General features: G+C 41.6%; 1 protein-coding gene across 6 annotated transcripts in view; it reads right to left on the bottom strand.

Annotated features, from left to right (window-relative positions):
* Positions 1–25,250, bottom strand: part of Crim1 (cysteine rich transmembrane BMP regulator 1) — a 179,810-nt gene that overhangs the window by 83,996 nt on the left and 70,564 nt on the right. For 5 of the 6 annotated variants that reach the window (XM_027933454.2, XM_071601491.1, XM_071601487.1 and 2 more), the window contains exons 3-4: positions 18,851–19,093; positions 17,663–17,783 (exon numbers count right to left, since the gene is read on the bottom strand). In XM_027933454.2, coding sequence (XP_027789255.1) covers positions 17,663–17,783; positions 18,851–19,093 — 364 coding nt within the window. The remainder of the gene's footprint in view (positions 1–17,662; positions 17,784–18,850; positions 19,094–25,250) is intronic. The other variant, XM_071601490.1, reaches the window with a different exon arrangement.

Raw genomic sequence — 25,250 nt, 5'->3', positions numbered from 1 at the left:
ACTGAAGAAACGAAATGAAGAGACAAAGAAAGGGAGAAGCAGAGTGCTGATTCTACAGGGTGAGCTCAAAAGGATTTCTCCAGGCAGAGCTAAGTATGTGACACGTTGTGCAGAAGTGCTGATGGCCTAAAAACAAAACAGCTTTATTGAGATATAATTCATGGCGAATGATCCAGTGGTTCTGTATCCACAGGGTTGAGCAACCATCACTGGCACCTGAGTTCAGAGCATTTCTATCACCTCAGAATGAAACACTGCACACACTAGCAGCCAGACCCCATTCCTCCCCCACCCCCCAACAACCACTAATTTATGTTCTGTCTCTGTGAACTTGCCTATTCATATAAATGGAATCATATAATATGAGGGCTAAGGGCTTTTCAACTTCAAACAAGAAGCAACCTGTATTTGCAATTTGCCAGAAAAAAAAAATCAAGCCTCCAATGTTATCCTCGGTATTAAGATAATGATCAATCAAAGCACCACATTAATAAATTTTTGCATAATGTAATCACAGCTGCAGCCAGGTGGGACTTGGTTAAGCTGTCTTTTCTTTTCTCAAGTAGGTAATGGATTCACCTTAGTGGGCATCTGAGTGCCTGAGTGCAAAGATGAACAGCACTCAGAAATCATTAAAACCCCTAGAGGGCACTCATCTCCTTAGGAGGCCCACAGCAGCGTGTCTGCTGGCTGAAAGGCAGTGAGTACAATCCTATTCTTCTCCTTCGTGTCCTTTGCTTCCTGGACTACACAGACAGTCCTGGGCAGGCCAGAAGGCCAAAGTCCTGACTCCTGGGCACAGCATACCAGGTGCTCACAAGTCTGGCCTCTACCTATCTTGTAGCTTCCGTGTTCCACCTGGGGCTCAACACATACACACTCCAACAACAACGGCAATCTACCATTCACGGAATCCACCCACTCCTGCCTCTTACCACTCCATGCCACAGTTCAGATGTCCATTCAACCTCAAATCCCTGCTTCTTCTTTGTCCCCGGAGAATTTCCCACAGCCTTGAAGACCAACACATCCTATGAGGCTTTCTCTGATCAAAAAACAACCAGGATTAATTTTCCATCTTCTGACCTTCAACAATACTCAGGGGTGTCTCACTCTTGGAGTGTGTCTGCTCACCATACTAAAACAAAATCATACTGATCATCCTCTCAATTCCTCTAGTGCAGGGGCATGTCTGACATGTATTATAAACTTAGAAAATGAATGATAAAGACATCCAAACAAAAATTTGGAATGAACCCCCCCCACCCCCCCATGGCTAAAATGTTAGGGGTGAGAGGATGCTTTTACACATTTATGACTCAGAAAGGTACAGCATTTTTCAAAATCAGCATGTGGAAAGAAAGACTATAGAATTTGTTTTGAGTAAGATTCCAGGGTACCACATTTGGGGATTATTATTAGTCTGGGGAAAGACTACAGAATCTGCCCAGAACATAAGCTCTGTAGGAGAATCCAGGATCCACTTTCTGAGAACCTCATGCCCAAATGTGTAGGGTTTGGGTTGCTATATTTCAATTTGCACTTTTCATTGGAAAAAAAACAAGTAGGACTCATTTTAACACTTTAATAAGAGTGGTGCTTACTAGTACACATTTTCAGTCATTCACAGGGACTCCTTCCTACCTAAAGACCACTGCTGAGGAGTAAGAGACACCTGAGTAAGAGACGGAAAGAGCAACTTATTTATCCAATATCATCATCCATCAGAAAAATTTGCAACCACCAGGAGGTCACTGAAACCTTTGGAGGCTTGGTTTCTCATCCATAAAGGGAGATGGTTGGATTATAGCAACTTTTCTTCTAAGAATAAAATCCTATGGTTGTACTACTGCCATTACCATCCCCACCACTGCCAGAATCTGATTGCAGCACACTGTATTCTATTGCTTCTAGCCTGCCTGTACCCTCTCCTTAGACCCCTTTGCCCCCATCCATGTCCCCCTCCAAATACCTAGACTTTCAGGCCTGGGTCAACATGGGGTCTTTTCCCTGAGGCTTTTTGGGTGATCTCCCCTACCCCGTGGTATAATAATTACATATTTATATTTTTCCCCTATAAAAGAAGATCCTAAACAATGCAGGAGAATGAACAGCACACCAGAGGCTGATGCCCCTGTATCATGAGGCGTCTTTGAGACTCTTTAAAATTTGCCTCTAAGGACTGATGGTTTGTTTTATCTGAACGTCTAGAGAAATTTTAAAGATGCTACATGCTAGAGTGGTTGTTGAAGGAGCCACCTCCTGCTGCTCCTATAGCCCCTTTTGCAAAGAACAGGAGTACTCCTGGAATGTGCCCTGGGGTGCGGGGAGCCACTGTGCTGAAGGCAAATGTTGATCTAATGTTCCCTACAATAAGCTCCCTCTTCAGAGGAGGAAATTCGGAAGCAACTATCAGACTCCTCATCTTCCTCAAGCAGCCCCTTATCTCTCTGCCCATATCCTGGAGGGAAACCAAGCTGCTAAGGCTCTCTGGAAAAGATTTCTTTCAGTACTGGCTTGACTCCACATGGAATGGAGTGCCTGAGTCCTTCCAAAGAGGAGATATCATTGTCTGCATATCAAAAACTACCATTTACAGGTGGGAGGAGATCTCCCCCTGAGTCGGGAAGCAAGGATAAATGAAGCATTAAAATGGCAAAGCACCTGTACAAGGAGGATCCCACACAGTGCATTAATGAAAGAGTATGTTGGGAATGGAAATTACGACAGAGAAAACACAATTCTATTCTATAAAAAGTAGCTTTGATTTTTAATTAAATTCTATGTACTTTCTACTGATTAAATTTCTTGCTTCTTTCCAGGAATGTATAAGTTAAAAAAAAAAAAAAAGCCTCAAATAAAACATCAAAAAAAAAAAATAGGTTTCTCACTGGAGGGTCCAACTACGGAAAATAGCACGCTTCCCACCTCCCTATGGAAGTTCCTTTGGCTCACAATTTCTAGCATTTCTCCCAGTGAGAGATCTACTGTTGTCTAATCAACTAGGCCTCCTTCACCCTTTCTCAAACTCATCCCTGCATGATCATATGGTTCTATCACTCAAGCTACCTATCACTCAAGCTACCTAGGCATGCACACACTTTCCCAGCAGCCATGTCTCTCTTTTACAGTGAGCTACTACTCGGGATCGCATTTTTTTTTTTTTTTTAAAAAAAAACCTCTCCCCCTTCAGAGACAACTCCTGGGCTTTCTGTGCTGTTGTCTGCTTTTCTTCTGGCAGGAGGAATCGAAGGATATGCTCCCATGCAGGGACAGGACAAGCTGAGGATAGGTCGGTAACAATTCTTTTGCATCTCCTAATATTAATAATAATGAAGCCCACTGTAAGCCCTTAATACAGCAATCACTACAGCTTTTATATTCCTAGCTTTCTCAAGGGACAGACAAATTATGGCTTCCTCCTCAAGGCGGGCATGGGGCTTAGGAAGTTTTAGGTGGTAAAAGTTCAAAGAAAAATGGTATAATCTGTAGGAAGATACATGCTTTACGTTTCTATAATTATTATAAAATTATCTTCTAGAACTACGTTCCGCAGCAAGCAGGTGTGCTGAGAAGAAAGCAATGGCCCTTTTGGTAAATTACTGCTTTGATGTGACTGGCTAAGGAAGAGGGTTGGGGCAGCGCTGAAGGTACTTAATCCTGGCAGCAGGGGAACCAGGTGCTCAGACACACAGCTGAAAACAACCCAGGCCTCCATTTGGAGGGCTCAGGAGGCATCCTGAACCACTCAGTCCAGCTCAACAACTGGAAATAGAGTCTGAGAATGGGATAGAGGACTCTCTGCCTCAACCTCCTCAGACACTGGCATTTGCTGTCATGGCTGGTGGGATGAGAGGGAGACTGGGCTGATGAAGGGTATTACAAATGGATGCTTTAAAACACGAAATCAGCTTGTTTATGGACACGTAATTACTTTCTAACCATTTACTAAGAGTGTACATGCAGCAGACACGAGGCTGGTTGGGGGCTGGGATACACAGGGTCCTGCTTTACTTTAGGGAGTCTGATACATTAACTGCATCAGATACGAAACTGCAAATGAGACTTTTCATATAGACTACTCAATCCCCTCCCTCCCCAGAGCACAGGAAGAACAAACACCAGCAACATCTGAGCTAACTTACTATTTGAAAACCTGAGCACAGCCTCCACTGCCACGGCTGCTGACACTCCTTCAGGCCATCTGGGGCCTGAGCAGGCACTCAGGCAGATGACTTTAAGCACACACCCACTTGCATCCATGCAGACAGGCAATTCCCAGCCTCTCAGCCTTGTCATCAGCACACAGTGCAGGATGAACTGCCTCTCATCCTCTGGGAAATGCACCCCAGGGTACCGCTTGGCTCCCGGGAACTCACCATCCAGCACCGACTTCCCTCCCATCTGTGTCCCTGCTCTCCACAATCTTTCCTACACAGAAAAACCCACCACCTGGACATCACCACAAAATATATCACTGGAGCCTGCTTCTGACACTTACCTGCCTGTCCCCCAGAGATGCTCTTTTCTTGCAGCCCTCTCCGTGGCCCTGGCTACTCCCATGTTGTGACTCTCCTCTCTCAGGCCAACCCTCTCTGTGGCTTTGATTATAACCCAGTTCCTCAGAGGCAGAGGCTTGCAGAGTGCACTTTGACATCAGAGAGTCTCGGGTTTGAGTTCTGGCCAATAGGAGCCATGTGACCTTGGGATCTTCGACAAGTGATGCAATCCTTTTAAGCCTCAGTGGAACCTCATGGAAACCGGGGATGGTTAAAGTATCCACACGTCATAAGACCACTATGTGGATCAAATTAACTGACTCGAGAAACACCTAGGAGAGTGCCTGACATAGAAACACTCGACTCATGAGTGATTTTATATGACTAAGTTGGGAGAGCCTTCAGGGTGATGTGGAAAAAGCATTTTTGACACTGGTCTCACTAGACCCAGTGGCCCTGGCTGCCCCCCACCCACTTCACTGCCTTGTCCTGGGACCACAGCTCTCAGATCTGGGAAGTCACACGTGCTATCTGCTAATCACATGGCCCCAGCCTTCCAGCTTTCCTGTTCCCGTTACTGCTATACTGACTCCTCAACTTCATTGACACATCTACTCCAGACCCTTCCCTTTCCTCCCCAGCCTGAGCCTCATCCCAATGGCACTTCTTTAACAAAATAGACTCCAATCTAGTGTTTCTTTCACTTGAAGCCACCAGCTTCCTAATAGCTTTACCTTTACCATCTCTTCTTCCTCCTCCAGTATCTGGAGGGGGATTGTGAACGATTCAAGGTTTGTGACCTCAGGGGTGGCACGACCGATTCTGTGCAGAAACAAACTCAATGTGGCTATCTATCCTTCACTTGTTCAAGAGAACCTCCATTTTTATGTGAAGCATGCCAATTTTAAAATGTAGGTAATCAATTTAAAGATGCTAAAACAAACAAACAAACAAACAAAAACCCTCATCTCAAAACAAAAACAAAACAAAAAAACATGTCTTAGGGTCAACCTGAGCCCTGAGGCTTCCAACTGACCCTTTTACTTCCTCTGGGCTGAGGGCTGCTGGGGAAGAGTGCCCTCTTGGCAGTGGCCGTTCGACATCTTCCACACTGAAGCCCCTCATTGTGCCTTACAGACCTCCATTTATCCACAAAGAACGTTTCTTCCAAAAGGCTTTCTCTCACTCAAGGCACAAAGATAAATGACTGATGTGCTGAGGGAGGGGATGTGGGTGGACCGTCTGTGAAGTGCCCAACAGGTAAGAGGGAGTGGAAACAGACGGAAGGCATTCCAAATAGATGAAAACCCTCAGATTTTACAGAGGCAAGAAAAGAATAGAGTGTTTAGTTTACAGAAAATGGTTTAGCCCACCACAAATGTATCATGTATTGAGATGAGGACCAGGGAATATTATTGAGGGACTGGAGGTTGACCGTAGGCCAGGGTTGGGTAATAAGGGGGCTCTGCATACCATTCTAAGAACATCTTTGCTGGTAAGCAGTAGGAAAGTAATAAAACATCTTAAACAAGTGATGTAGTCTTGCAGTGGGTGGTTATCTGAGGGAAAACCCAACATAGTCATGAATTCCACTTTTCTTGAATCATAAGATAGGAATTAGTGCTAATGTTTTAAATTGCGGGACACATTAAAAAAAAAAATCAGTGACTTACAATAGCCCAGAACGCCCTTTCCTCTTTCTCCATCTGGTGAACTCTGACTCATTCCTAAAGACTCAGCTCAAAAGTCAAATCCGACAGTTTTCCAAATAGGAATTAATATTTCTTTGCTCTGAGAACTTTTTGTTATTTTGCATACTTCTCTTTCCAAAAAATATTAACACTTGAAACCACAATCTTTTGTCCATCCTCGCCTTCCCTTAGACTATACACTCCTTCGACGGTGGCTACATTTTTTTTCCTACCAAGTACCCCAATGCTAGGCACATGACCAACACTCAAAATGTTTATTCCCAGAACAAACCAAGAACACCCAAGGGTTGTGATCCTGGGATTTGCCACACTGTCAATATAATTGAAACAAATTTTCTATTTGCTTATGCCTGTGCTAGAGACTGACAAGACACAAACATGTTAAGATTGGCCCTTGCCTTCAAATAGTGCAGTCTGCAATAGCCCCCCTTTATCTATGGTTTCACTTCCTATGGTTTCAGTTACCCATGGTCAAAGCAAACTTCCAGAAGTAAACAATCATGAGTTTCAGATGACTTTTATTACAATATAGTATTACAATTGTTCTGTTTTATGATTATTGTCTATCTTGTACTGTACCTGATTTATAAATGTTATCAGAGGTATGTAAGTATACGGAAAATATAGAATACACAGGGTTTGGTATTAGCTGAAGCTTTAGGCTTCCACTGGGGGTCCTGGATAAAGGTGAAGTATCTTAATGTTGTAGGAAATCTCAAAAGACTCCTCAAAAATCCATAAATGAGCTATGGAAATCAAAGTAACTGATCATATTATCTCAAGAGCCACGATATGCAACATCTTTCCTTTTCAAATACAAGCAAAGTCCAGAAAAGATAATTTACAATGCACCTGTCTATATGGTACAGCCATACAAAACTGAGAAGTCCACAGAAAACCAGGTATCTCCACTTCTGGGTTCTAGTCAAACAGATAAATGTCTAACAGGCAAATAAAACCCTGGCTTTCTGCAAACTCAGTCAAACTTCCATGATGCAGAGCCATATCACTTACATCCAATGTAAAGGCAAAAATCAGTAAATTCTGTAAAATTTGAGGTTGCTTTTTTTGGTATTTCCAGAAAGGTAATTTATTTATTTATTGGTTTGTTTGTTTAAGATTTGCTTATTAGCTCTGTAAACAGTTTCACAAAGTGCTTTGGTAGGACTGTCCTGAGTGCTTCTTCTGTTTTCTGCATCATCATCATGATGACGACAAAGCAAATGAGATAGTCCTTAGGTTCACTATTATATATGATATGAGTTCTGTTTTCAAAATTCACTGAAATCTTATGGAATTCAGTTAAGTTACCATCTTTCAGATGGAGTCAGAGGGCCATGTACAGGGTCTGATGTCCATGACCACTCAGACCAATTTGTAAGCTACTGAGTGATAGCCCTGCTTGTTTTTAGGACTAAAACAAATATAAAATAAGACTAGATAGTGGGTCAAATTCATGGGGGAACACAGAAGGCATAAAGCCCCAGTGCAGCAAGTAGAGGGTTTACACATCTGAAGTGCATTATTGACAAACCCAACACTCTACTGGGAAGATAGCTCATCTCTAATGGGCAAGGGCTTTACTTCTAGGAAAGAATATTTTCTTCAATCTGGGGAGAGATCCAGAAATAACATGGAATTCCTACAATTATTTTGTTTTAAAAACATCAGAGTTTAATATAGACTCTGGCTTTTTTAGTCATGAGTTGACTCGTTCTTTTGGGCCAAACATTACTGTGACAGAGGGCAGCAGAATAGATGTTCTTTTCTTAGTTGAGAAAGAAGAGCTCCAAATATACTTCCAAATTTTTTTCTGCATGTGTTTAAAAACAAAAAAGAACGCTACCATGATAGCACATCAAGAGTCAGGAATGTTTTAATTCTGTGCTATGCATATTTTACATATTGTATAATTTAATTTTATTTGTCCCTTAAGGCAGCTGGAGAAATTTTCCAAATTAAAGAGAACAACTGAAAAAAAAAATAAGCTGAATTAGAGAAATCTGTCTACTAATAGACCAATCTTAACAAATAACTAAGAACACTCTTATATAGTGTCATCCGTGAGACAGAATCTTGGAACAGATGGACATGATAATTAATTACAACACTCTTAATTTGATAAAGTCCTTTGAAACTGCATATTCAGGAACAATTTTCACTGGTTAGCTTGAGTAGGCATGATACAAGCAACTTAATTACCTAGCAAAGTTAAAAAGCATATGGGTCTGTAACAAATATTATTTGATGACCTAAAGAACTTAACACTGTCACAAAAGAAAAAGAGAAGGGATCCCCGAACTCTGAGCCCAAACCTGATAGTTTCAAGCCACCCAAGGACACTTCTGGCTTTGATGTATTTGTCTGGTTGGACTGATGCGCCCTGTGCTGATTGTCCCTGACCCAATACTTCCACCTCCTATCACCCTTCTGAAGGCTTCAAACAACAGAATTATTGGCTAGGGCTATGGAGATAAGAGTTGACTATAGAACCTTGGAAATTCAACCACCTAAGTTTAAATACTTTAGCAAATGGAATGCCAAAGGATTCTGATACTGTTATTAAGAGCTACTGCTCAGAATTGGATAGATGTTACTGAGCAGAGAATTACAAAATCCACTGAGTTCTCAGTAGGAAGGGAACTGTGTGATCAAGATTGAAACAACAGGAAAATGGGGAAGAGTAAAAAGAATGATCACCTGTGATCACCTGTTGTTCTATAATGTGTAGGTGCTTTTTGTGGGCCCTGATTTCTTAGTTTGTATGTAAAGCTGGGCATTATCACTAGATAGCTTTTTCCTAAATTCAGTTTTCATTATTTGGTAGAAAGCAAGTCTATTTATTGATACACACACACACACACACACACACACACACCCTGCTAGTATCACTGCATCTCTATCATGACAACAACATTAATTTGAGTGGGTTAAAAACCAGTTGCAGATAAAGCAATCACAAATTATTAGGTTGTGTTTGTGTGAGTGTGTGTGTGTATCTTTTTTTTTTTTACTTGAAGACGTATTACTCTGTGTATGTGCTTCTTTCATGTTATACTCCAAAGGTCTGGAGCCTTCCTGAAATCGGCATAGTGATATCTGCAAAGTGTGGAGATCTTTCAAGCCAGGGCCATGTTTTGTTCACCACAATATCCCACACCAAGCCCAGTGTTGTCTGTTTTCCATTAAGTCCTCAATGAGCATTAAATTCTTAACTATTTTAAGAATTGAGCATTTTCAAATCTGTACCTTGTTTTTTACTCACTGTAGTTATGTGGTCAGATTAATTTTGATTTAATTCAAGTGCTTCTGAAGGGAAGGGCTAACTTGCCAAAGATTCCATTCAGCTAGCCTCATCCAGAATGAGTCAATTTCAGCCTGTGAATTTTGGAACTCCAGAAAGCTTCTTTTCCAACCATCTACATCTATTCACAAGAAACAGTGTGCTAGCAATCTGCCAAGATTCTATTATCATAATCCAACACAGCACCAACAAGATGAATTTTCTTCAAAGTGCAAAGAAACCAGGATTGAGGAATGGTAACTAAGCATTCTAGGTTTTTTTAACTGAAGCCGCTGAGAATAAACACCTCGTTGTTACAGTGAAAGTAAACGCATTTCATGACCTTCACTCTGATCATGGACTGTACATTCAACATATCTTTCAGGCATAATGGCATTATCATGCTTCCTTTCATCTTAATTCCTTTCCTGCAGTTACAATGTTTGGAGCTGTTATGATATGACAGGATATGATTGGGAAATTCTTTTCTAAGGTCAATGTCAAGGGGGGAAAAAAACACATGGCTCAAACAAGAAAAAAGAGAACTTAATTTAGTAGTTTTATTTTAAGAGACATATAAAGAAATGGCCCAATTATAAAGGTAGGAAACACTCCTCCATAAAAATAGCATGGTATGTGTGAGTTTATGTGCAATTAAATGTGAAATACAGAAAAAGGCTACGAGAATATGGAAGGGTTGAATGAAGAGAGAGCAGCAGGGAAGACAGACAGGAGTCAGAACTTCAGGGAAAATGATGCAGCAACAGGTAGGAGGAAAAAAGTGTGAATATGGGTTCAGGGTCAGGGAGCAGCCACAGACAGCCATGCACTGGCTGATGTCCTTCACACAGGTGGGCAAGTGAGGACCCTTGGGACCACGCACATACCACCCTCCCTCTAACACACACACAGGCCTGCCTGACAGGCAGAGGTAACTACATTCTGTCAGAGCACAAGTTTAACAGAGTACATCCTTATCTTGCAGACTCAGCCTTTGGCCCTATATTCCCAGCTTCTGCTAGGTAGAGGCTATTTATAGATTAAAAAAACAAAAAGGCAACTAGCAATATTCAACTAGCCATTGGCCAATCAGACAATCCATTTTATTAGATTATCACCCAGTTTCACAATCCGACCAGTCAGATTAACACGGCTTAAATCATTAGTTTAGTAGTTTGTGTATTTCATTTTGCCCTAAGTTTTTTTTCTTTTTAAAGAAAATTTGAATAAAAAGTAATATTAGGATTTCCCTTGGACTCAACCCCTTTCCGATCACTGTGCAAACCATATATGGTTCCCTTCTGAGTCCCAGCATTTCTAAAAATGACCTTCTTCTTTCTTTCCTAGGAATCTCCTAACACCAGTGGCTTGGGTTCCCTCCTCTCTAAAAGGGCTTGGAAAAGCCAAAGTATCTAGAGATAGAAGTTACTTAAGAGTTACTTTTGAGATCATCTCCTCCCCTCCTTCTTTCTCAGATAAGAAAATAGACCCAGATAACATGGATGTCCAAATTCATGCAGAAGCAGTAGGCCCGGATTCCAGCACTCTAAGCATCCAGTTTGTGTGATGCAGAGAGGAGAATGCTTTAGTTACTGAATGGTTTATGCACAGGTATGCATTTCCTTACAGAGGATAACAAAGGAAATGTGCAGAATACGTCGTGTCAGGTCCCCTGGGTGGTGGGACTAGGGGCTGGTGGTAACTGAACTCAGGACCTTGGGGGACAGTGCACCCCAATGATCTGTGCTTGCTCAGCCTGGCTCTGTTGCAACTCACTATGCAGAGACCTTCCAGCTCCACATGCTTCATCTATGAAATAGGAGAGTGATACAACCTTCCTCTCCGGTTAAGCTCTATGAATTTCAACTGGAACTGCACTGAAAATCTCAATATACGACGTTACTTAATTTTTTTGGTGAAAAGAGAACTCACACATTAGTCAACATTTTAGCTAAGAGATAATCTAAAATTTTTAATTACTTTGGAGATAGGAAGTAAAACAACAACAGCAGCAACAACAAAACCACACATTTAAGTCTTAATTTAAAAATAAAATGGGATTTTTTGATACAGAACTTCAGAAAGCAAGAGAGATAAATGTCCCAAATATAGCTGCTAGAAGAGAATCAGGCCCTTTGGTCAGAGAAAAGGCAGGAGCCAGGAGAAAGCTTGGGAACCTGACTTTCCACAGCATACAAAACCCAGAAGAAACCCTATTTTTAAGTTTTTGAACATCATAAACAGTGACTTAATTTATTTCTACCTCAAAATAACTGGCTTGGATTTTTCTCAATAATTTTTAAGAAAGGCATATTTATAGACAGAAGCTGATAAAAGAATGTTTTGGAACACAAAATTTAAGACAATCTCATAAATACAGAATGGGTGACTATCAGTAATATTAAGTTCATTCAACTTTTTAATAAAAATATAAAAAGTTACTTAACAAATCAAAAGGTATAAGGTTTTTTTAAAAAAAACACATTTGACTTACAGTAAAAGTAAGGTGTATAGATATTGTTGTCCAAAATTGTAATTACTTAATGTCCACCCTAAGCCTATATCTGAAAGATGCATGAAGAATGAGAGAGGTAAAGTGAGGACTGTAGACTTAAGCAAACTCAAGCACTGAAGAATGAGGGGTACAGAGAAGACACTTATAATCTGGGAGCTGCGGTTTGGGCTGGGTGACACAGGAGACTGTGGGTTCCCAGATGTACCTATAGCCCAGGTGGGTCAACTCTTCAACCACCTCCGGTAGATCCATTTCACTCAGGCAAGATCAATCACTATAGAGCAGAATTTCTATGCAAGATCCTTCAAAGTTTTGTTTTTAAAAATATGACCTGGTTTCATCAGGTAGATCCTCTGGTATCCCCAAACTCACATTCCCTGTTGTGTGATGAGAGAAAACCCAGTACCTAGAGTGGTCAGAACACTCCTTAAGCAGAGGAGGTAAAACTATTGGTCAGCTAAATGATGCACAGAGCTGGGGTGGTGCTCAGAGGCTCCTGCCTCCTGAGTCTTCTCCAAGTGAACTGTTGGCTGGCAAGTGAGGGAGGGAACAGACTGGTGCTGAGGGACCAGGGAGCTTAATATAAGGTGTCCTGAGTTGCACCTAAGGACACGGAGCCCCAGGGCCAGATGGACATTAATTAGTCTTTGGAAAAGGGTCAGACATCCGTAGCACTTTACCAGTGTTTTGTAATCTTAAAATAAAATCTAGGAGGCACCTAGTTTAACTATATGTTATGGAGGATTAAAAATGGCCACAAATTCTATGCAGCTTCTTCCATCAAGAGGAAGACTCTACTCTCCCACCTTCTGGATAGGGCTTATCCTGTGACTTGGCTCTGACCATAAGAATGTGGCGGAACAGATGTGTGACTTCCAAGTCTTGCTCTAAAGGCTCTGCTACTTCCTCTCACTCCTGCCACTGGTGGGCTGCCGGGATCCAAGACCACATGGAGAGAGGCGCCCTTGTAGCCATCCCAGTTAACAGACACGTGGATGATATATCCAGTCCCAGCTGACCAGCCAGCTGACCACAAAACCGCCCAGTCAATACACAGAGTCATGAGAAATAATAAACCTTGTTGTTTTTAAGTACTGCTTTGGGGGACAGCTTGTTACCTAGCAAAGAATAAATGAAGCATGTGAATTTTGTTAATCTGAACCATGCTGATACAAACAAACAAGTCAGTGAGAAATAAATTCCTATCCCTTGATTTGTTTCCTGGTTTTAAAGATAACAACAGCAACCCAAACCATTGTTATCAAAAATACTGCAGCAAAAAAAAGAACTACTTAAAAAAAAAAAAGATACTGCAGTGGAAGGAGCACAGAAGGCAAAGAAACTGCGCTAAAGACTTAGACCTGCTTTGTCCCTTGTACCAAGGAGCATTTTGTGCAAGTAATTTCTTCTTTCAACCTAATTTTCATATCTGCAAATTCCTCATAGAGCTAAGAGTAATGATAAAATAATAACACAAGGGAAAATGCTTTGTAAACAGTAAGGCACATTCCACATTTAATGGGATTGTGGTTGTTACTTATATGTTGCTTAAGGACATGTTTTTCCTTCCCTGCAAAGATGTCAGGTGTGCCAGTGCATATGACAAAGGTTTCTGTGTCATAAATTCCCTTATGCACACAACATTTGTACACACACAAACACCATACACTCTCGTGTAGATACTGTCTCACCCACATGAAGAACAAAAGCGTCAAAAACCCCAGGGATGGTCCCAGTTTTCCTCCTTGTTCTGTCCCAGTATATAGCCTAAAGCCACTAATTCTCACTGCTTTCACCCTCTCCAGGTATGAGGAGCTGCCTGCAGGTGACATAATGCCCTAGTGCCAATAGAAAAGATAAAAAGACCTGAGAGGCTCTCTGGAGACCCAGACCCATTGAATTAACAATGGTTAAAAGAACGATGTCTAAAAAAGGATGGAGTTCTTGAGAAGAAGACATACAGAAGAGCCAAAAGTGAAGGATGAGCCATTAAGAAAAATTGGAGAGACTGCAAGAAAAGAAGGAATAATCTACACATAGAAAGGCCTGAGGCAGGAGGGCCAACCAGTGCCAGTCAGGGACTATACCATGAGAACACGTAGAGAGGAGTGTCTGCCACACTTTGGCTGAATGAAAACAAGCGGTTAGGGGCCTGAATAGGCGAGACAGTCTCACTGGGAATGGCAATTCCACGTGGGTGGGAATGGAGGAGGAAGGAATTTAGTCTTTAAGATGGGGGAGGGGCACAAACTCCTTTTCTAACCCGTGAAAATATAACAAATCCTTACCCAAAGGAGTTGTTACTATTACTGAAGGTAAATTTCTACTGCTGAAGTTTCGACAGTTCACACCATTTGGCTTTCATATAAAAAGCTTTCCCCCCGGAATTCTCCAATTATCAGCTTTGCTTTCAGAATGCTCTAAGTTCTTACCAATGCTCTTTATAAATATGCAAGTAAGTGTCAAATAATCACAACAGGAGATTTTATATATTCTATAACGTTCTTTATACCTAAAAGTCATGCCCATAAAGACAGAGTATTTGACACGGCTCACAAAATAGCATAGAATGACATGTTTTTTTTTTTTTTTCTTTTCATTTAAAACACTACCAACTATTACCACACATTAGGATTTCTTCCTTTTATTTTTAATTTTTACATGACTGCTTGGGATTTTATTCTCTTATCAAAGTATTGTCTGTTTATCACCCTCCTGACTATATGGGAACCCACTTAATGCACTACCCTAGGCTGAACAGGGTTAAGTCATAGCCCGAGCATATTCTGCATTTACAAACTCATTCAGTATTCAAGCATACACGGAGGGAAAGACATAAGTGCTGACCTCCAGAAACATCCTCTGGTTGGTAAGACAAGACTTTATGCATGTAGCCTTGGTGCAAGGAAGTGTATGATTAATTGACAGCACAGAAAAGGATGCACTGGGAGTTCCGAGGGGGTGGGACAGGTGGGGGCTGAAGCACAAGTGGATAAAGTGGAATTTAATTGGAATCCTGCAGGATGAGTGATGTTAGAAAAGGTGGAATGGAGAGATAAAGGTGACTCATGCTGTGAGAGGTGAGTGCAGAGCTTGGAATGGAAGGTTTCTGCAGCATGGAGGAGCACTGATTCGTCAAGGAGGAGGCAGGGGACAGAGCCAGGGTTCTGAAAAGAGACAGAAGGACTGACACTTAAAGGCAAGGAAATAACAATAAACTAAAAGTAGTCATTCCTTTTCAACATATGTCACCATGGCTGAGAGAGGGTCTGTTAGTTTATTCATTTGCCAATAAATGTAGGTTGACATATTACATCTAGAAGCTACATACAAACACTCCATTTCCTTGAGAATCACACAGAATGCAAAGACCAAAAAAAAAAAAAAATCAATGATTCAATGTATTATAAAAGGCACTATGATAAAGAGATAAATGGGGAATTATAAAGGAGCAGAGAGGACTGTGTGTGTCATCCTTAGGGGCTGAAGACTGGAGACCCTCCAAAGAGAAGGAAACACAGTCTTGAACAGGGCAGAGGCTGCCCAGGTGAAAGAGGAGGGTAAGGCTATTGGGGAAGAGGAGACTGCAAATGCAGACTCAGAGCCAGAAGAGCTAGGAGGGCCCTGATCAGGAGGGAACAAAGGCTGTGTGAGGAGCAGGGGCGGGGATGAGCATGGGTCACTGACTACCTAAAATACAGGAAACCAAAGAGCTGTGAGAACTTACCACTTTGCAAATAATTTACTGTGGGATTCTGAACGACTTCCTTCTCTCTACTTTCAATTTCATCATTAGAGGCACATTTAATGCTGACCGTTCCTCAGTTGAATGCCAAAATCAAAATTGTATCAATAAAATAAGAACCATCCTAAGGTTTATGGTTATTAGAATCAAAGAAGCATGGGAATGAAAGGAAGGGCTCTATTTGAACCTCCTTTCCAATATCACAGTTCTTCTGAGCATGGCTGGCAGATGCCCATTCAGACAAAAAGAAACTGATCCAATGCCAGGGAGCTCAGGTGGCCTCAGGAAGCAGCCCAAATCTTACTAAACACCACTAGTTGTGAGGAAGTTTTTTTTTTTTTCTTAAACTGAGATTTAACATGTGTTCCTACAGATTCTACCCACTCAAACCCTCCACTGTGCCTCCCATACGCAGTTGGTGCTGTACTGCATTAATAACTGAGTTGAGAGTGGTCCCTGTACCTCATTCAAGGGCTTCTTAGTTAACAACTGGCTTGGCTTTGATTAATTAGGTTCTTCAATATAATGTGCTGCCTCTTCCTTCTCAAGAAGACCTTGAAGGAACATCTGCACTGTCAGGACTGCTCCATTTGCCTCCTGAAGTAATCAGCAATAACCTCACAAGTGTGCAGCCTTTCACACCTTTCCAAACATCTTCACAAAAATTACCACATTCTAATGTCATCAGAAGGTGCTGTACCACTTTAGCACATCATCGTCACAAAAAATTGGACCTGCTGTATGGTATAGTATGAAGGACACTTTGAGAGAATCCTAGGATGCCAAAGATCTAACATCGTCTAAGAGGAAAGAAGAAAAAGGTAATTATCAGAACAAATCCTGGATGTCTACTCCAATTACAGACAAAAAATTTGATACTTACCATAACTATGGACCCCATATAGTCTCAATTTCCCAAACCATATCTATAACCACACCTACTCATTCAACAAACCCAGATGCCAAATGCCTAGCACTGGGACTGAACTAAGGGAGAAGAGGTTAGGAAGGGAGTTAAATATGGCATGGTTTTAACAACTGATATTACATGTGCAACAACAGCGGAAAGAAATGTGATGACTTTATCACAAAGATGACTTAGTGGCCTGCAAATGATGGAGGGGAGGTCATGGCAGAGAAGAGGGACAGGCATCCCAGGTGGAGGGAAGAGACTGTAAACCCTGTGGGTCACTACACAATTGCCACCAAAGCAAAATACAAAGGGCCAGGTCCATGGTGGTATTTTGTGGACTGTTCAGAATACGACCCAGGAACACTGTGTCCCGGAGAAGCCAAGTTCTACACCGCCAAGCAGATGTCTTGCTACTAAATTAGCACAATAGTAGCTCCCCCCCCACCCCCCCCCATTAAGCCAAAAAGAGATATGTTTGTTACTCCACAAAACATGATAGGAATTCACACACCTCTTTGCCTCAGTAAGAAATGGGCCTGGGTAGATGCATGATTCCCAAGTGTCAAGGGTCCTGGGCAGCAGCTCTATGAAGCATGCCATGTTTCATCACATTGCATTCACTGTTTAAGCACCTATAAGATCTCTCTGCAGAGAATCAAAACACATGCCTATTCCTGAGACACCTCACTGCCTGCCTCCCTACCTACACAGAGGGGCAGACTTGCCTGTCTAGTTCCCAGCCTTCACAGTGCACAAGCACCCTTACAGGAAGAATCTATGAGGATTAATGATTTAACCTGATGACACCTGGCTTTGATCTGAGGAAAGACCTATGTAAATACCAAGTCATAGTAACAGTTCAGTGATTTCTCCAGAGAAAAAGGAAAGTATTAGGTTTCCCAAGGGAAAACAAGCGGCATGCTTGAAACTGTACCTTACATGATGCTAACATACAAGACAGAGAAGAAAGCTTGATGGACCGAGAGCAAACCAACCTTGCTGGCAGAGTACAGCAGCCGTCCGCTGTGAGTCGTACTTGAGTTTCGTAGCTGTCCAGGGGGCACACGGCCTGCTGAACAGAGGGGCACTCCACAGTACTGCAGTCCACGCTGAAAACTGAAAGGGGCAAACAGAGAGGTACCGTTTACTGTGGCATCTACTTGCATTCTGGAGTCCCACAATGAAGTATTGACTCTTACAAATTTCCCAAGCTTCCTTGATTCCCAAGAAACCCAGTCCCAGTGCTGGTTATTTTTATTTCAGTAATGCTACAAAACTGCAACCTATTTCAAATTTCCTGTAGAAAAGGTGGGGACAAAACATTGAAGAATTAAGATGAAGGCAGAATTAGACCAATGGTTACATGGATGGTGATGGTCAGCTGGAGGTATTTCTGCTAGAACAAGTTCAAGAGATGGATAAGGAGAGCTCTGCTTCAAGCATTTACCTACCAGGAAAAATAAAACCAAAATAAAAGAAAGAAACAAATCCCGATCAATCATTAGAAACTTGCAAACAGGAAATCCCTATAACCCCAAAGTGTTCACAGACCACATTAGAAATGCTGACACAAGATCAAGGATATTAGAAATAATGTAAAGCAAGAAACAGCTGAGACATGACAACAAATCAAACGTTGGCAAAGAAGGTGAGTAAATAGTCAAAGATGACTTAGCACGTGCCATAAAGTCAAGGTGCTGGATGGTGGGGAATTGGCAAGGAGGAAGACTGGGGTTGAGGGTTTCCCTATAAAACTTCTGGCATTTTGATGTGTATGTTTACTAAAAATAACTTTGTTTTATGTGTGATGACTGCTTTCAAATATAATACTTTGAAGCGACAGGTATATCTGCAAATGAGGGCTCTGACCTTCTCAAGGGGAACGAAGCAGGTAGCCATAGCACCATTAATCTTAATCTCACATCCCCATTAAGCAGACTTAGAAGGAAAAAAAGAAGAAAAGAGAAAAAGACATACTCCCTCCCTGAAGGTGCTCATGTACCAGTGAATTAACCCTCTGGTTCTGATTAAGGCCAGACGTCAGGCTGCCATTAGCCCGAAGTGGCAGACTCACAGCATATTGGGGAGGAATGCCCATCTTTGTGGGAAGGAGAGGCCACGGGTAGCTGAGGAGGGATCTGCTACCCTCTGATGCAGGCTGCTGAGACAGAGCTCGCGCGTACCTGGTTTGCACTCATAGAGGTCACAGCACTCTCCCGGCTTCCCTGAGGCTTTTGACACTAGTATGTTCAGGTATCCCGGCTGGCAGACTTTGCGCAGACAGCCCGCAGGGTCGCACACGCAGCGGCTGGGTAAGGGGCAGCACTCCCCGGGAGGAGCATAACCCTCGATCAGAACGGAATCTTCAGGGCAACGTGGAGAGAACTGGACTTCACAGCGGGCCTTGGAGCAATCTGGCTTCTCTTCTAAATGGGAGAGAAAGAATTTAGCTCATGCCCAGGGAAGTGGGGGGGCACTTTTGTCAGAAGCACAGACAGTCCTGAGGAGCTATTTACTATCCAAAGAGGAGGGCCGAGAAAGAAACCTAGTAAAACCCCTTTGACTTAGTTTTGCCAACCAGGACACTAGAATAGGAGCCTTGAGTTCCCTTCTTCTGCATCTTGCTGCTCCCTCGTGTGGAACCACTGATGTCTAGTGCAGTGCCCCAAAGAAAGAGAGGTGAAGGGAAGACGCACCGTGACATGGACGCAGTCATGGACTAACAGACACATATTTGAATTCAAGAGTTTTAAGGGTTCTTCTCCGAAAACACGAATGGTTGGACATCAAAACAGACCCACACAAATGAATCTTGGCTTCTTCAGAGACCGTGGACAGTGTGCATGACCATCGACACGGAAGAACTCTATCTCCAAACTCCTGAGTTCCGATGAGATGGAACTTATGAAGACCTTGCAATTCTACAATGTGGCGGCTTAATAAGACAGAGAATGAGCCAAATTCCCAGGCAATTCTCCCAAATGGCACCTGGCATGTTTCGACTCTGACAGAGATTCATTGAATGTACCTCATTCTCTTTTCTTTAATATAATCTACTATCCCCTAAAGAGGAACCTCGATTCTAGAGATGATGAGAAAAATAAAGCTGGGTATTACCCCCCAATTTTAGGAACTGGTAACAAAATCCTAGCTTCTTGAGCCCCAGTCCACAGCTCACTTTCTTGGTTTAAGAAACCTCTACCAACATAAGGTACTTGAGGAAAAGATGGAAATAAATCAGAACAACGTCCCTGTACCCCATGACCTTTGAAGGGGGAGCTGGGAAGATGCTGGGAGAAAACAGTGCTGTGTGGCGTGGGCCACATTTCCAGAGCTCTGTCTTTCCTAGAGTAAAACCCAGAAATAGGATCACACAGTAGGGTCAGACCTAAGAGGCCACCTCGCTTAGTTTCCTCCTTTCGTAGATAAAGAACCAGTGGCAAAAGGCTGAAGTGACCCGCCGAGGCTCAGTGGTAAAATTAAACCCAGGACCCAGGCCTCCTCCACTTGTAGTTCACTCCGCTCTTGATTCCTCACAAGTAAATCTCTTTCCAAAACCAAGCTTGCTCCTTTTCTATGGCCCTTTTCTTACTGGATTGATGCATCTCTTATTTCACTGGCCATCTTCCTTGGGCACCTCCTTCCTGTCTAGTCAAGACATAATACAGGGACCAAGCACACATTCTGTTCTAGGAAATTTATTCAAACATGCTGACTGAGCACAAGTACAAGGCTTTGGATACATTAATAAAGAGGAAAAAAAAAAAACAAGAGGCCTCACTTCATAGAGCCTACAAGGCAGTGGAGGGTGACAGAAAAAAAACAAATAAATATTACAAACAAATTATATAATAGTAAAGAGTGACAAGTGCTATGGGGAGTGGAACAGAGAAGAGGGAACTGGAGCATTTGAAAGGAGGGGCATTTACAATCTGGTAGAACAGCCATGATGGGAAAGCCAACAGACTTGAAGGAGTGAGGGCAGGTCATGGAGAAAGCAGGGGAAGAACATCCCCACAGAGGCAACAGCTATCCACACCTGGGTCCCAGGCAGAGCCAGCAGGCCAGTGCCGCCAGAGCAGAGCAAGGGAGAGGAGGTTAGATGGACAACAGGGGACCCTGATCCTCTAGAGGCCCTGGGGCCAATTTAAAGCCTGGTTGCTCTAACTGTGAGATAAATCAGAGCTTTGATTATGTAGGAGGAAGAGTGGGGAAAAAAATCAGAAAAATGGATCTCCTCTTGGAACAGGTTTTGAGGATCCTGGGCAACAGTAGAGAACATCTGGGAAGAGAGCAGACACAGGAGGAGGTTAGAAAGGCTTTTGGAGAGAGAATATGGAAGGAGTCAGGCGTACACACTCTCTACCATAGCTGGGTAGCAGGTGAGTTGGAGGTGGACACGAGCTGGGGTGGTTAGACTCTTCATGGTCTTATGACCTGCCCTCTGCCACCTAACTTACAACTGCTCTCTAATTTTCCTATGGGACAGAATGCTATTTCACGGCACCATGGGGGCAACATTCAACTGCTGGCCTCTGCTCTCTTGGGGCTGCTGTCAACATAAACATAAACCCAGGACCAAAAAAAAACCATGAAGTTTAAAGCAGACTGGAAAGTAAAACAGCTTCTGTCCTCAAAGTAGATTTCATTAACATGCACACCATGTGCTAATCTCACAATCATCCCTTTCAATGAGTTATTATCTGTCCACAGATTATGAAAACTGAGGTTTGGACAGGTCAAGTTAATTGTCCAAGATCAAGTTACTAGTAAATGGACATGATGATTTGAGACTTGGCCCCTCAGGTGCCATTCATGCCTCTCTCTAATAACACTCCTCCTGTCTCAGGAACCACTGGTGCTGGTACTGTTCAACCCTGGATTGGCCAGTCTTTCTCAGGTAGATGATTTCTCTGGACTCGTCTTTGTTCTTGAACAGAACTGTGGTTTCTGTTAAAGCTGCCCAGCTTGGCTAGATTCCTGGCTCCCTCAAAGCACAAGTCACGGGGCATACAGAGCTTGTTTTCCTGGACCCAAAAGGAGTTGTTACTCTAATCTTGGAGGATCCATCTATCCTACCTTCATATTGTTACCCCCCAGGAACTGCCCTGAGAAGAGAACATGATTAAGTAAGGAGGAACTGCAACCCCAGGTTCCCAGTCGAGTGGGGCAGAATAAATCAAAGAGCTGGGGAGGAGAAGGCAAATCTTGACTGTGGAGACTAATCAAGTTGGAGCTGGTAAAGTACAATTCAGCAGACTGCTTATTTGGCAAACAAAACCATTGTTTTACAATTAAGAGAAGCTCTGTGACTTTCACTGCAAATAGCACTTAATTCCTACTCTTACTCATTTGCTGTAATTAACATTATGCATCACATTCTACTACTAATTCTTATTCTACAAATATTCAGTATGTATAATCTGACTTTCCAAACATGCCTCAATTAACCATGTTTCCATTAAAACCCAACATATCTGCTCTTGCTAGCTATTTTCCACTTTGCAGTCTCTTTAACAATCCCAACACTATCACCTCTTGAAGTATGTTTTGCAGCTCAAGCCTTGAGAGATTTTCTTCTTAAGAACTGCTTTGGCAATAGAGGTGGGATAGCATGGCTTGGAAGGATATAAGAATATTAAAAATAAAAGTTCTATCTTATTAAATGCTTCAACTTTTCTCCAGAGGATCATACTGGCTTTCTCTTTATTAATATCCATTAGTAGGTGTTATACTATCTTTGTATTCTTAGAATAAGCCTTGTTTTTAAAGATCCTGCTAACTTTGACTTCCTAACATTTCAAGATTTTTAAACTTATAAACTTGAGTAATATTAGTTATTACTTCTCACTCTCTCGTTTCAGCACTATACAAACTCTTTCAATGAGTTAATTTTTCAGCATTATACTTCTTTATTCTATGCAAAATATTTTTTAAAGACACAGGATTAAATGAGAGTAGAAACTAAATTATGGTTTTAATATCTTCGTCAAATACTGCTTTAGTTAATTCTAATTTTTTACAGCATTGTTCTCAGTGTGACTTGTTCCTAAATGATCTATAATTCAGCTTTGAAGTCTTGGGGAGTTTTCCCTTTTGATTTTATAACTTGCTTGTTACCAGGAAATATATGTGGTACAATTTTCTACTCTTGCTAATTTCTTAAATTTTTTACATTTTTGGCACACATGTGTGTTATGAGCTTATGGTCAATTTTAAAGTATATAGGTATTTGAAAAGATAATGTTTCCTCTGTTTACTGGATACAAACTTGCCTATCTATTAAATTGAGCTTTTTAATTACGACATTCAGATGTCATAATTAAATGAGATACTAGGAAGATCATTGCCTGGAACCTTCCATTTTTAGTCTGATTTTCAAGAGGGATCTGTAGAAATCTCCTCTTGTGAACCAGTAACTTCTGGTATTTCTAACACTTTCTACTTTAATTTTTCAAAGCTATGTTGTTAACGTTGTGGCTAGCAGGCATAAAGCTTTAAGCTTATTATGCTGACTTGGCAAATTATAAAATTATATTTTCAAAGAATTTAGATTTCTAAAATCTATAGTTTTCTTGTTTTGTAATTGTTAAGTTCTTTCATTTCCCACCTTCTTCCAACACTCTATTCATCTCTCAATGGATTACCTAGAACCTTTACTCACCCAGCATTCAATCCCCAGCAAGTCACTCAAACTTGGCAGAGTTATCAGGAATTATATTTCTAATACCTTCCTTCTCAGCTGCTTCTAATACATAAATTCTCCCAGAAAATTTTTATTTATTCACTGATGTTTCTATTTCTCTTTCTTGCATGGAGGGGGGAAAAAAAAAGAAGAAAAAAATAGCCACACCATGACTTTTACATCAAAGGGCTTTTGAATTTTTATCTTTTTGAAAAAAATTCTCACCGTAGTCTCCCTATGGTGTCAAAAACAATTCTATATATAAAATACTTAATTTAATCTGGTTATCCTGGCAACATTGCAACTGGCATCTTAAAAGAAAAAAGAAAACAAACTTTTCTTAGTTATAGAAAGACTAAAGGGATAATATGATTTGCAATAGGAGAAACTAAGGGGAAAAAGCTGATTTAACCATATTAATAATATTCCTTTAAGAGGTGAGCCCTTAAAATACTAACAGAGTCACCCAGCATGAAGCCATTTTACAATAGTAATGGAATATCCATTCAATCCTAGTCACTTCCACCCATGTGACTCTATTATGGCTATTTCCAGACTTTCTCCAGGTCCCTATGTCAATGAAGTATAATCATGATATGCAAGCAACAAATGCATTCAAAAGTTTTGTGCTTAAAAACATCTTTAAATAAGAGCAAATGAAAACTTACTAAATGCGAAGAAGGGAAAATAAGATAAAAATTACCCTGCCAGATTCTTCTATTTAAATTTTGTAGAGTCCCACACATGACACCAAAGCCTTCCTTCTATTTCAAAATCTCTTGAATGGTTACTTAAAATAAAAACTGATATGCTACACATTTACTACAGGCAAATGGGTGGCAAAAAAAAAAAATGTAAAATTTAGGAAGTCAACTGCAGAATCAATGCAGCTGGGTGCTCAGTGCTTTCGCATCTCTCTCACACACCACACTGGGCAGACACATCCATTGAGACAATCCTAGGAATTTCACTTACTTTCAGAGATAATTCAAGGGTTCTCAAATCTGGATTAGATCTGCTGTCACAAGATTTAGCAGGGCGAATATAAACCCAAAAGGGAAAGAGCCCTGGATCCTGGTGTCCCCCACACCTCACCAAGGTGTGCTTTAGAATCTGGAGACCTAGAGTTACTGTGGCATTGGCCTGGGCATTCAGGGGTCCTCAGCCAGTTGGTGAAATAGGGAATCAGGTATCCGCATGGTTACCTAATGAAAGGCAACCCACAAAGTCCTCTCAATCTTTCTTCCACTCATTTATTTGACAAATATTAACTGAATGACTTCCATCAGCCAAAAATTCCAAGATCAAGGCTTAGAGCAGGGCACGAAACAAAGTCCTTGACTTCCTGGATTTACAATTCTGCTGCAGACAGACACCACTTACAACAACACAGCCTCACTCCAGGTGGGGATAAAGGCCCTGAAGCATCACCAGTGATTTGAGTGCACCTCATTCTCAGAAGGGGGGAGGTTCTTTGAGGATAAGGCATCTGAATAGAGACTTGAATAAAATAAAGAAGACAGGCAAGTAACAGAGCAAGAACATTCTAGAGGTAGAAAACAGTAAGGGGGCAGGGGCGGCTATTAGGCAAGAGAGCCAACTCTCCAAGAAGAAATGTATACTTCACAATTATTAAGAAATCTAAGTTGTATAATTAACAGGTAGAAAATACCAATAAGAACTCATAAGGAAAATATTTTGGTGGCTAGTATTTCTTGTTAAGGATTCAATTCTTACGGGCATGCTAGAAATGAACCCACTTGCTGCTAAATGAGTGCCTCCTGTGAGTGAAGCCTGCCTGGACTCATTCTGAGAAGAGATTACGTCTTCATCGGTACTTGACAGATGAGGAGACAGCCCCACAGAGATGAAGACACTTGGCTGGTGTCACAAAGCAA

The sequence above is a fragment of the Marmota flaviventris genome, chromosome 14 (genome assembly GCF_047511675.1).
Source record: "Marmota flaviventris isolate mMarFla1 chromosome 14, mMarFla1.hap1, whole genome shotgun sequence".
NCBI classification, from domain to species: Eukaryota; Metazoa; Chordata; class Mammalia; order Rodentia; family Sciuridae; genus Marmota; species Marmota flaviventris.
This window is presented reverse-complemented; position numbering and strand designations above follow the sequence as displayed.